This window comes from Eremothecium sinecaudum, chromosome II, assembly GCF_001548555.1.
Source record: "Eremothecium sinecaudum strain ATCC 58844 chromosome II, complete sequence".
Classification (NCBI taxonomy): domain Eukaryota; kingdom Fungi; phylum Ascomycota; class Saccharomycetes; order Saccharomycetales; family Saccharomycetaceae; genus Eremothecium; species Eremothecium sinecaudum.
Window position 1 is genome coordinate 811,648 of NC_030893.1, and position 12,969 is coordinate 824,616.

At 38.8% G+C, this 12,969-nt stretch overlaps 6 protein-coding genes across 6 annotated transcripts; 4 read left to right on the forward strand and 2 right to left on the reverse strand.

Moving 5' to 3' along the window:
- Positions 1–31: 31 nt before the first annotated feature.
- On the reverse strand, positions 32–868 carry INO2 (Ino2p; the record flags this gene model as incomplete). Its single annotated transcript, XM_018130444.1, has 1 exon — positions 32–868. The coding sequence occupies one exon, from the start codon at positions 866–868 to the stop codon at positions 32–34; it is 837 nt and encodes a 278-aa protein (XP_017985933.1).
- A 1,192-nt stretch (positions 869–2,060) lies between these two features.
- On the forward strand, positions 2,061–3,179 carry AW171_hschr2466 (uncharacterized protein; the record flags this gene model as incomplete). The annotated part of the gene is made up of 1 exon (XM_018130445.1): positions 2,061–3,179. The coding sequence occupies one exon, from the start codon at positions 2,061–2,063 to the stop codon at positions 3,177–3,179; it is 1,119 nt and encodes a 372-aa protein (XP_017985934.1).
- Positions 3,180–3,400: 221 nt separating this feature from the next.
- On the reverse strand, positions 3,401–5,272 carry CHA4 (Cha4p; the record flags this gene model as incomplete). The annotated part of the gene is made up of 1 exon (XM_018130446.1): positions 3,401–5,272. The coding sequence occupies one exon, from the start codon at positions 5,270–5,272 to the stop codon at positions 3,401–3,403; it is 1,872 nt and encodes a 623-aa protein (XP_017985935.1).
- Positions 5,273–5,448: 176 nt separating this feature from the next.
- MIM2 (Mim2p) lies at positions 5,449–5,817 on the forward strand (the record flags this gene model as incomplete). Its single annotated transcript, XM_018130447.1, has 1 exon — positions 5,449–5,817. One exon carries the CDS (start codon positions 5,449–5,451, stop codon positions 5,815–5,817), a length of 369 nt encoding a protein of 122 aa, XP_017985936.1.
- A 1,001-nt stretch (positions 5,818–6,818) lies between these two features.
- On the forward strand, positions 6,819–7,790 carry SWF1 (palmitoyltransferase SWF1; the record flags this gene model as incomplete). Its single annotated transcript, XM_018130448.1, has 1 exon — positions 6,819–7,790. The coding sequence occupies one exon, from the start codon at positions 6,819–6,821 to the stop codon at positions 7,788–7,790; it is 972 nt and encodes a 323-aa protein (XP_017985937.1).
- Positions 7,791–8,102: 312 nt separating this feature from the next.
- On the forward strand, positions 8,103–12,848 carry ARO1 (pentafunctional protein ARO1p; the record flags this gene model as incomplete). Its single annotated transcript, XM_018130449.1, has 1 exon — positions 8,103–12,848. The coding sequence occupies one exon, from the start codon at positions 8,103–8,105 to the stop codon at positions 12,846–12,848; it is 4,746 nt and encodes a 1,581-aa protein (XP_017985938.1).
- Positions 12,849–12,969: the final 121 nt, after the last annotated feature.

The following is a 12,969-nucleotide window of genomic DNA, read 5'->3' on the forward strand; positions in this document are numbered from 1 at the left end:
GAATCGAAGAAAGAGCGCTTTTGTCTCTATTTCATATTTTCGTTGGTGGAGTCAGGATCAATTTTTCAAGCTCCTTATTTGCTAGAATTAGAAGTTCAATGTCTTCTACGATATACTTTAGTAACATATGCTTTGGTATACGTTTTCCATCCCCAGGTTCTCGCATATTTTTGTCCCTGATCCTTCTACCATTCTTGATTTCATGTAATTTCACGATGTCACATTCCGCAGGTCGCGGAAATCTCACCATTGCAATTAATTCATCAAATGCTTGCTTAAACATCAGTCGCCGTTGCTTTTCGCAATACACATGTTTCCACCGGCGTAGTTTTGCTTTACTGGATCGAATTTCAGTTGGTATTAAATTTTCTGGAACACTGATTTCGGTAAGGGCGACAGGCTTCGGGTGATAGTTTCCACTTTCTAATATATCCTGTTGAGCCTGGGCTCGCAGCCTGCTGAACGAGTCAGAATTTCCATTTGTGGTAGTGATGGTGAATGGAGAAGTGGAAGGAGGATTCTGAAGCATTGTACCGCTAGAAGAAGGTATAAGGCTGTCTAGGAAGTTCTCAATCGCGTATGACTCGTCTACACTTAGTAAACCAGGCGGAAACGACCCTACAAAGCGCATATCATCAACCAAACTGTGTGATTCACGATCTTGTGAGCATCCTGCCCAATCTCCAAGATCCTCTTTTGTCACAAATTGCGAGCCTTCTGTACCATGTATTGGTTCTTGGCCTGCTGCAGGCAGAACATCACCTGAAATCATGTTATACGCTGTCTCGAAATCGATATCAAGATCCACATCAAAGAGTTCATCGAAATATGTAATATCATCATTCTTTGTATTAGTACTGTGATTCATGGATTCAGTCCCTTATTTTATGCTGTTTTGTTGATAGGGATACTATCCAGTTTATGATATTAGCGAGTCTCTGTCTTCAAACGTCACCAGATTGCCCTACACTAGTGCATGCAAAAAGTCCAGGACCTTAAACTTCTTTTTCCTAACGACTGTATTGTACACAAGGAGATCACCTTTCGTAATTGGCACACTTAGAGCTATTCATCAGCTTAAGTTTGCTCATTATTGAAGTTGTATGATCATCAAGGAAAGAGAGTCAACAGGTAAATTTTCACATGGACATCACGTGCCTCAAAAGTTAGACATGCGGAGTCAGCCTGTTGTTTACCAACACATGTGCGTATCTTGCGGGGTGAAGACGGAGTGTAAGCAGCCTGGGAACATAATTGGGCGGCAACATGTGAGAAACGAGTGAGAAACAAGATTGCTACCATAGAGCAGATTAACTTTCAGTTACATGTCAATTATCGAAGGTTTCAAATAAATAATTTTAACCAAACCGAACTGCCCGTAGTTCAGTGTAGAATATGTAAATATCATAGTGGCATGCACATGGGTACCGCAAAATATGTGACTAGCAATTAAGAGGTTGAGACATAATTGTGAAGTTAAAAACACTTGGATATGGTTCATGAGACAATTCAGGTCAATATCAACTGAATAAAGCACTGCCTTGTATTCAAGCTTATTTTTGATTCATCTAGGCTTGTTTACAACATGTAGCAAGATTTCCGTCTAAACCTTCTGATATAACGGATCAATAATTAATTAGAATGTATTCCAGAATCGAAACGGATGTGAATCAGGAACGACAATCGTTCTATTTACATTGTTTTGGCGCTTAGCTGATTGTCAGATCTTGATTACAGAGTTATTTGTTTTCAAATGGTATCCGGAATGATTAGGAACAATTCCATTGACCGTTGAGTAGGATAAATATCTTTAGTATAATCATAATTTCTTTTTGAATTTCATCGCCTGTGATTAAGAACAGTTTCACTTGGGTTTCCTGTTTACGTGATGAAGCGAAAGCGAGGTTTGACGTAAAACGGAACCTAAACCCAGAAAACGTACTAATGTAAGAACCATTTGAATAATGTGATAGAAATTCGAATATTTAAAGAATGTGAGATGGAGCTGCATTTGTCATTGTTAGGTGTCACAGTTTTCATGATGAACACCACGACCAAAAATGGACATCTTAAGACATTCCCTGGAGGTTCTGCAGCAAAGCGGCTATCAGTTTGCGGTGTTATTAAAGCATCCCAAAGAAAGCTACGAAGATATACCGAGATTTGATGGACTAATACTGTCTGATAATTTGGATAGTGGTTTGCAGGAGCAAATTAGATTATTGACTTTAAAAATTACGACCGTTTACTCCCTTTCTCAAAATTCGGGTAGTTCGACAGACACCAGTACGGGCTCAATTCAGTCAAACCCACGAATTACGGAAACCATACCTCTTGTGACGCTATGTGTTAGTACATCTTCATCTGCTGAAAAGTATTTTAACTTAGCCTTTAGACTATTGCGACAACTTCCATGCAAGCAAATCTCAAAATGCTGGATTAAGGTAATTGAACCGAAGAAAAAGGCGCGCTACCCTTATACACTTGGCGAAAAATCGAAACCTACATGGTGGCCTAAAGGCGTAGAGCACCGTGAACCTGATCACCTACAAAAACCAGATAGATTGACTTTAATGATTACCATTATGTCCGTTGTGGCACCTCTTTGGTATGAAAATAACAAGGAAATTTACAAAGATATGAGGGATGCCACTCATGCATTGTTTAAAAATGATAAGGAGGGATTCTTAAAGGACCTAATTCTGGAAAACGTTTACAAAGTATCACATGCAATTGCGGAGACTAATCTGGGCAACAAAGTGGATTTACAAGTTCTTGATCTAAGTAAAATAAAATCAGCCAAGCAATATTCAGAAATGATTAAAAGGCGCCAGCAAAACCGTATACAACCTAATTTATCTGTCAACAAACCTTCAATATCTGCACATGAGTTAAGTTCAAAAGCTCGAATAAAGCCGAGTATTAATTCCAAATCTCAACCAATTCCGGGCATAGAGGAAACGGACGAAGACTCATATCATGATTCTGAAGAAACTATTAGTTCACAACTAGCTTCCGAATATTATGATTCTAACGAAGAGGCAGGAGTTATTTTAGAAATGTATAACCAGCTACAGGATGTTAGGCATGGGGAGATGGACTATAATGATGTCTTCGAGTCATATTTGGAAGATGGTATACACTCTTCTAAGGCACCCAGTAAGTCAATGTTATTATAGCGTACCCGCCAAAATTTCTTTAGAGGTTATAGCTACACAAGAAGTGCGAATTGACGTTTACTAGAACATCGCATAGCTATTATGGGCGTTCCAAGACTGTGTATAAGGCTTTATGGATGTAACAATATATTTAGGTTATTAATTTAAAATGAAAAGAATTGAATGTGACCACGGATCTTTAAAATTACAGAAAAAGGCATAAAACATACAATACCTCAATTTTAAGAACGCTTCGCGCCAACATTACCACCAATCAAAGTATCAATCTCGTTTAGTAATGTGAAGTCAAAATTATACTCAAACGCAAAATCGTTCCCGTTGGCCAGTGTACCCAGTAGTTCAACACCATCATTTAGACTGATCTCGCTATCTAATAGCTTCTTTGCCAGGTCATAATTCAAAGTTGGAGACCCCAAGAATTCCATAAATTCATTTAGGTAAGTCTTTTTTATGGTTTCACTTTTTAAGCATTGAATTGAAAGAATTGCAGAGTAAACCATATAAATGCTACATGTTTCAAACTTGTTGAACTTTTTCTTGAATGACTCAAGAAGTAAATATATCTCTTCGATGGCATCCTCAATTATTAATCTGCTTTTCTTTACCTCCTCTAAGAAAGGTTTGTTATAGGAAAGTAGAATGATATAGTAATGGTACCATAGATAGGTAATTGTAGGATCGTAATCAAAGTCCTTAATAGACTCTTTAGTCCATTTAAAGTCATCCATTAATGAACCCCTCCAGTTAAGAATCTCTGAATTAAACTTCCTTAGGTATTCGTTCTTTTGAACCATGGAGCCTGATTCTATAAAGATCTTGGAAGCAAAGACTTCCGTTATTCTTGACAAGACTATTAGCTTTTTTAAAGGTCTACCCATGTGTAAAGAGACTCCCGGTTCATATTGATAATCTTCTATTCCAGTGTCAATATTGGGCAGCTCATCAGTTTCGGGAATTGTAGAGTTTGATAAACGTAGCGAATGTGATCTTCCAAACAAAACCGCAATCAAATGGTCTGCAATATAGCAGCCCCAGTATATCCTGCTTCTAACCTCAATGTCCATGTTAGATAATTTGTCCGCATACACACTATCCCATGCTTCATGGTTAAGGTGTAAACCGATTTCATGGGCCATCCTAAAAGCCAACCCTGATTCATACCAGGCTAATGGATTCTCTCCACATCCAATATCATAGAAAGCCAAACAAAGTAGTGTCTGAACAACTGCCAACTTTGATGAAGAGCTATAAGTTGTCATATAGGATGGCGTATCTAGCTGGAATATTTTATTCAGGACTTTAGTTTTTGCAAGGTTGTAATAGTCCGCTGATTTCGCATGTAGGTCATCTTCCCTAGACGAGAGGCCAGCTCCTAATGCTGCTATTGCAAAGACTAATTCCTCCGAGCAGTAGTAACTCTTGGTATTAATATCACCAAAGAAAGCACTTAAAAATGTCTCTCTATGAATAAAAGTATAATGTCCGGGGTACAGCCATTTGAAGAATAATGACAACGCACGTAATATAAGAGGACTCCTTGAAAGATTCTTTAGGTTATTTACTGGATCAAAATTATCCCCTATAGGCATGATCGGCGGTCTCTTTTGGATTGTCAATGAATCGCTTGAATATATTGACGACGTAACCACTTTCTTATGTGAAGACAAACCCTGAATCGGCGATGGAGATATAGTTGTTACTTTAGTTTCAAGTTCTTCCGCTTCATCACTGTTGCTAGCTCCCATATAGCTTGACTGCCTCGATAGCATAGCGTCCACTGTTGCAGATTCGCCCGATGTAATTTCACCCACATTTATTGACGCCAGCAACCTTGAGCGTTCGTTCTCGTCCTTTATCTCCTTCAACCTAACCAAATAACCCTCTAATAATGACACTTTTCCTTGCAGTGAAGTTACATATTCAGTTGTAAACCGCCTCTTACGCATGTCCTGACGCACCGGAACGCACTCTACCCCAAATTTCTGACAGTTTTGACATGGCATTTGCAGATCGCATTTCCTTCTCCTCTTCCTGCAGCTTTGACAAGCTAACTCCAGATTCTTACCATTACTAGTTGATTGCATCACAGACATAAGCTGAGCTATTATACTGCATAATTGTTCTTAATCTCTATCTAATTTGAAGTATAAGTTTTCATTTTGATCGAGATCATCATACCCGGGTTTTGATTGTTCGAGAAACCTACACTAGAAAAGATTAGATTACGGACGCAGCGAGGAAGGTATCACAATCAAAGCGAGGAAATTAAATGTCAGGAAGCATTAAAAATGAAGAACATCTGGAATCGGTGTTATCACAACTTCATGGTCAGGATAATCACTTAGAAGACGATCTAGACACATCTAATTCCGCACAAACGCCGTCACTAGACTTTACACGAAGCACAGATTCAGAGTTTGATTCCTACACTGACGGATACGATGAAGATGAAGAAGAATATGATAGTCTAAGTTACACTGAAGAACTTCTGAATGCCCAATACCAATGGGAGCAGTCTCTAGAACAATTGAAACAGGTTGTAAACTGGCTTCTGCTGCCTCTTATGGGTAGGTTTCTTGGGCGAAGAATGGCAGGAGTTTTATGGAGAAGTTTCATGTCATGGTGGTGGTCAATTTAGAAACAAATCTTTAGGCATAACTAGGGTCATTTATCACTTGAGAATTTTCAATTGTATATATATTTAATATTGAAACGCCGCCAGATGACTTGTAAGTATTAAAGCATTATGTTTGGCATAAACTGAATAATAGTAGGAAATCCCGAAGTTATTTATTAGAAAAACTCTAGAGGTGTATTTCTTTCGTGGCATTCAGAGATACTACTACATATGAATACGAAGCTTATCGTTCTGCATAAACAGTACGTCGACTTAGGTCCAATTTCTAATCCTAATTGAACGGAATTCAGGCATCTCAGCGTTCTAGTGATTCTAATTCTAAGTCACTCCTTTTTAATGATATGCCATACATTTAAAGATATTTGTAAACTTTAAATTCTGGTTAATAACTGTTAATTTAAGGTAGGAAGGGGACCACTTCAATCTGGCTGTTTTAGTTCAGCGAGTCCGATACGACATGTTCGCACTCATTACCGAAGTTTACCAGGTGCTTATTGTTACATAATTTATTATTTATAATTATAGCGGTGGTTTAATTAGCAGTTTAGAGATCTTCCTTCACTAGTTATAGCTGTAAGATATTTAAGCTAAATCATACAGTGGGAATTCCAGTCATTAGGTTAAACCCTAAGCCTTTTACAATAATATATATCCTGTTACTGATATTGCAGTCATTAACGAAGCAAAACTGAAATCTGCTATCGACTCTACGCTGGTTGTTGTAGAGTAATTTGCTGTAGGTTGTACGAGAGCTCTTTACGGTAATGCGTGCATTATTGCCAAGGTTATACGTAACCATTTCAAGACTGAAACCCCATGTAACTACTTTAAGAAGTTGTGACTAACTCACTGCTCATATTCAACACAATTTAAACTTCTTTGTTGTGCTTTCGGTTAATCTTCAAGATTTTGTACCGAGCAACCGAATATTGTCATTTATATTTATTACAATTACTAATTGAAGTTTCTTTCACAACATAAAAGAGCTTCGGTGAACACTAATGTTACTACTGTGGGCCATAGTCATCTTGCAGGTTGTGTTCGTGTTGTTTTCACCACTGTTTCGTTCTCATTCACCTTTCTCGTGGTACTATAACAATATATATGCCCCAGTATTTGCTGATCCAACTAAATATAAGTGGAAGTATTGGGTAGTGCCATTATTCTACACGGCAATATATACCTACTGTACAATACTCTTTTACACAAAAGTCCTCCAGCTCATCCGTCCATCATTGTATATACTAGAGCTCTATTTATTGCCATTTCTATTATCAACACCATTGGTCTTCGGTTGCCTCACAATTGTAACACCGCCATATAACAGCTTTACTTACCATGGACCACCATTTCGGTTCGATAAGATAATATTCCATGACGGCGTTCGCTGTCGGACTTGCAAAGCCATTAAACCAGCTAGATCAAGACATTGCTCTATTTGCGATGTATGTGTCGTCCTCGCTGACCACCACTGCATCTGGCTGAATAATTGCATAGGTTTAGGCAATTACGAGTTGTTCTACATGTTCTTATTTTCGAACTGCCTAGTTCTCAGCTATGCAACTTTACGTCTCCCCACTGCAGCTCCCGCAGGAATCTGGAGTTCCAGTAACGCATTCTTATCGCTTTATATCCTGGTTACATGTTTTACGGTTGTTCTCATTAGCTTTTCATATACACAGATAATTCTACTAAATGACGGGATGACTACTAATGAAAAGGATAAGTGGTATGTAATTCACGATAACATGCGGCATGATAGGTTAGTTAGGTTTAAAAACTGCTATTATCTTCGCCTACCGCTTTCTACAGCACCCCAATGCTTCGAATTTTATAGCACCAATCCCTATGATCCAGATATTTATGCCATTCAACAGCATCCTTACACTGTTATTAAGTCACATATCGACATTAACAATATTTATGATCAGGGTTCGTTTTGGCGAAATCTTCGAGAACGCCGTTCCATATAGTAGCCAAGCAAGAGGCCATTAAATGATGCAGTTTTAATTAGAAATATTATTAAATAATACCACGCGAACAATGTGGCATCTAATGCCGTTGCCTAATATTTCGTAATTTTAATGCCATCGTGTTGAATTCGAAAGAGTCATACAGCCTTACGGTTTTTTTCATAATAAGAAACCCTAAACGCTCGCCATAATAAATAATAAGATAAAGTTTTACAGCAATTAGAACAATAAATATTCGCCAAGTTGACAGCTTACGATCGCTGGTAAAGTAATTGAAACTGGATTGGAGAAGATTTTTCCCTCTAAAACAGTATGCAATTAGAAAAAGTAAGAATCCTAGGAAATGATTGTATTCATATTGGATATAACATCCAAGCCCATATAGTTAAAACTATTCTGGAAACATGCATATCATCAACTTACGTAGTTATATGTGATTCGAATGTTACTGTAGTGCCATACTTCGGTTCATTGTGTGAAGCGTTGGAAAACAAGTTACCAGGCAATTCGCGGTTGTTGAAACTCGTCATACCGCCAGGTGAAAGTAACAAGACCAGAGAGCAGAAAGCTAAGATAGAAGACTATTTATTGGCTCAAGGATGTACTCGTGATACCGTCATTATTGCAGTTGGTGGTGGTGTGATTGGAGACATGATAGGTTTCGTCGCTGCGACTTTTATGAGGGGGGTGCGCTTCGTTCAAGTCCCCACAACATTGTTGGCAATGGTTGATTCTTCAATAGGCGGCAAGACTGCAGTGGATACTCCTGCAGGTAAAAACTTCATTGGTTCTTTTTGGCAGCCAGAATATGTTATGGTGGACGTAAGATGGTTGGAATCATTGCCGCGTAGGGAATTTATTAACGGTATTGCGGAGGTGATAAAGACCGCATGCATTTGGAATGCAGAGGAGTTTGCTCGGCTTGAATCGAACTCTGATGAGTTCTTGAGAGTGGTACATGGTGACAAACGCATATCGGTCATGGTTAACGGTAGTTTACATGATATTTCTCACACGAACATTGAACTTATGCTACCACATATCTTCAAAATGGTATTGGAATCCATTAAAGTTAAAGCTCATGTTGTATCTTCTGATGAACGTGAATCTGGCTTGCGTAATCTTCTAAACTTCGGTCATACTATTGGACATGCTTATGAAGCAATTTTGACCCCAAATGCTTTGCACGGTGAATGTGTATCAATTGGTATGGTTAAAGAAGCCGAATTGTCACGGTACTTAAATATAATGTCGCCCACGCAGGTTGCTCGTTTAACAAAAATTTTGAGTTCGTATGGGTTGCCGGTGTCTCCAGATGAAAAGTGGTTCCAGGAGATGACTAATTATAAGAACACACCATTAGACGTTTTACTAGCCAAAATGAGTATTGACAAAAAGAACGAAGGTGCAAAAAAAAAGGTGGTTCTTCTAAAGACAATTGGTGAGTGCTATGGGAATTCAGCTCATTACGTGTCGGATGAAGACTTGAAAGTTGTATTAACAGATGAAACATTAGTTTATCCGTTCAATAATATTCCATCTTCGCAGAAGAAAATTGTTGTCCCTCCAGGGTCCAAATCTATCTCCAACAGAGCGTTAGTTTTAGCCGCGCTTGGAAAAGGGACTTGTAGGATAAAGAACCTATTACATTCTGATGATACTAAACACATGCTTCACGCTGTTGAGCGTTTGAAAGGTGCTACAATTTCATTCGATGATAATGGAGAGACTGTTGTCGTTGAAGGCCATGGTGGTACGACCTTACGAGCAACTTCAGATCCATTATACTTGGGTAATGCGGGGACTGCATCAAGGTTCTTGACTTCAGTCGCAGCTTTAGTCAACTCGCATGAAGAAAACGACTTTGTCGTTTTAACAGGAAATTTGAGAATGCAAGAAAGACCAATCCGACCATTAGTTGAATCACTTCGTGCAAATGGTATAGAAATCAAGTACTTGTTGAGAGAGGGATCTTTACCTTTAAAAATTTCTACCGGATCTAAATTGAAAGGTGGTAGAATAGAACTATCGGCCACTCTTTCTTCTCAGTATGTGTCTTCGATCTTAATGTGCGCTCCCTATGCAGAGGAGCCTGTTACTCTAGCACTCGTTGGCGGTAAACCTATTTCTCAGCTCTATGTCAACATGACAATCAAAATGATGGAAACTTTTGGGATCAAAGTTACTCAATCAAATAGCGAGCCATATACGTACCATATTCCAAAAGGTCATTATATTAATCCTCCAGAATATGTCATTGAATCTGACGCTTCTTCTGCCACATATCCGTTAGCATTTGCAGCAATGACTGGTACTACCGTTACGATTCCTAATATTGGTTTTGAATCCTTACAGGGCGACGCCAGATTTGCTCCTGATGTTTTAAAGCCAATGGGGTGCTCCGTTACACAAACTGCAACCTCAACTACAGTTACTGGTCCACCAAAAGGGCAATTAAAGCCTTTAACTTTCGTTGATATGGAGCCTATGACAGATGCATTTTTAACTGGATGTGTCGTGGCTGCGATCGCGAATAACAATGCTCCTGGCGATAAAAATATAACTACAATGGAAGGTATTGCAAACCAGCGCGTTAAAGAATGTAATCGGATACTGGCAATGGTCACTGAACTTGCAAAATTTGGCGTTCAAGCGAATGAACTTCCAAATGGTATTCAAGTTTCAGGTATTACCCTAGACAAACTCAGTGTGCCAATTGATTCCAATGGTGTAGCTGGAGTCCATACCTATGATGATCATCGTGTCGCAATGAGTTTTTCGCTTTTAGCTGGTATGGTTAACCTTGGCCGCCAACCCAATAACACTGAGCCAGTAAGAATCTTAGAAAGAAGATGCACTAGTAAAACATGGCCAGGTTGGTGGGACGTTTTGCATTCAGTTTTGGGCGCCAGGTTGGATGGTGCAGAACCTCAAATAGATTCTAAATCCAATAAAAGGAAAAGTGTTATAATCATAGGAATGAGGGCTGCCGGTAAGTCTACCTTGAGTAGTTGGTGTGCTGCTGCCCTAGGTTATAAGTTGGTTGACTTGGATATTGAATTTCAAAAGCACTATGATAATCGAACGGTCAAAGAATTTGTTGCAGAGAATGGATGGGAAGCATTCAGAACAAAGGAGACAGAGATATTTAAGGGCTTGATTGACTCACATGGAGACGATGGCTATGTTTTTTCGACAGGTGGTGGAATTGTCGAAAATAAAGAGGCTCGGGACCTCCTCCAAGAGTTTAGTAAAAGTGGTGGGGTCGTTTTACATTTGCAGAGAGATATTGATAAAACTATTGCACACTTACAAGTGGATCCTACAAGACCAGCGTACGCAGAGAACATTAGGAATGTATGGGAAAGAAGAGAAGCATGGTATCATTCAACTTCTAATTACACATTTTATTCACCACATTGCTTAAATGAAGCCGAATTTCAGAACTTGGAGAGGGTTTTCACGGAGTATATTAAAAGATTGTGCGGTGTGAGCTCTATTAACCTTCCAAAACAAAGATCCGCCTTTGTATGCTTAACATTCCCTGATTTGGAACAGCACGTTGATAAACTAGAAGAAATTACTTACGGTTGTGAAGCCGTGGAACTTAGGGTTGATCTTTTAAAAACTCACGAACCAAGTTTTGTTACTAAACAGTTGTCTATTTTGCGCATTTCAACTAATTCCTTGCCCATAATATTTACTGTAAGAACCAAATCTCAAGGAGGTAGTTTTCCAGACAACGATTTTGACGCAATGAGTAAATTATTTGACATTGCTTTGAAGGCAAATGTCGAGTTTATTGATATGGAATTAAACTTACCACTGTTTATCCAGAAGAAATTATTGAAGCAGAAAGGCAGAACTAAGATTATTGGATCTTTCCATGACTTTCCCGCCGAGTTCCCATGGGACCACCCTGAATGGCAAAAAAGATTTGAACAGGCTGCTGCTTTGGAAGTAGATGTCGTTAAATTCGTTGGAACTCCACGTTCTTTTGATGACAATTTAAAATTAGAACAATTTAGAGCAGCTCACGCCGATAGACCTTTGATTGCTATTAACATGACAGAAGTAGGAAAGATCACTAGGGTTTTGAATACGTTGTTAACACCTGTAACGTCTGAACTTTTACCTTCATCATCTGCTCCTGGGCAGGTTACGCTACCAGAGATCAACCGTTTATACACCGCTCTAGGAGGCATTGTACGAAAGGAATTCTACATAGTCGGAACCCCTATTGGGCACTCGATGTCCCCAATTTTGCACCGGTCAGGCTATGAGGTTTTGGGGTTGCCACATGAGTTCAGCAAATTTGAAAGTGATTCTGCCGAAGATGTAAACCGCAAGTTGTTATCCAAGTCAAACCTTGGAGGATTGGCAGTAACCATTCCATTGAAAAGAGATATTATGAAATACTTGGATGAATTTTCTGATTCTGCAAAAGCTATTGGTGCTGTTAATACAGTTATTCCATTGTCCAATGGAAAACTTTTAGGCGACAATACAGACTGGATTGGTATCAAGAATTCACTAATATACCATAATGTCCCTGAACATGTAGATGGGGTTGCTGGTTTAGTGATTGGGAGTGGAGGGACTTCAAGAGCTGCCATCTATGCGTTGCACAATTTAAGATGCTCAAAAATTTTCCTCGTTAACCGAACTATTTCAAAACTTCAAGTTCTAAAGGATGATATGCCGACCGAATGCAACTTGCACATCATAGAATCTCTAGAAGATATCAAAACCATTATTGAGCCTATTGGCATCATTGTTAGTTGCGTTCCAGCTGATGCTCCAATGGATAGTTCTTTATTGGAGAAGGTACAGCGACTTTTGGCAATGAATAAGGGAATTGCTTTTAAACCTACACTTCTAGATGCTGCTTATAAGCCCAGGATCACCCCTGTTATGCAACTTGCGAAGGAAATGTATAATTGGCAAACTGTTCCAGGAACAGAAATGTTGGTTCATCAAGGCGTTGCCCAATTTGAATTATGGAACAAAACTAAAGCTCCATTTAAGATCATGCATGACACTGTCACTAAAGGTTAGGGGACTACTTACTATATATAAATCTATTATTTAATCGTAGGCCATTAATTTCTGATCTTGACTTTCTAACCTTTGTTACCCTACGTTAAATATTTAAAGTAGTGGACCTTTTTAAATATGC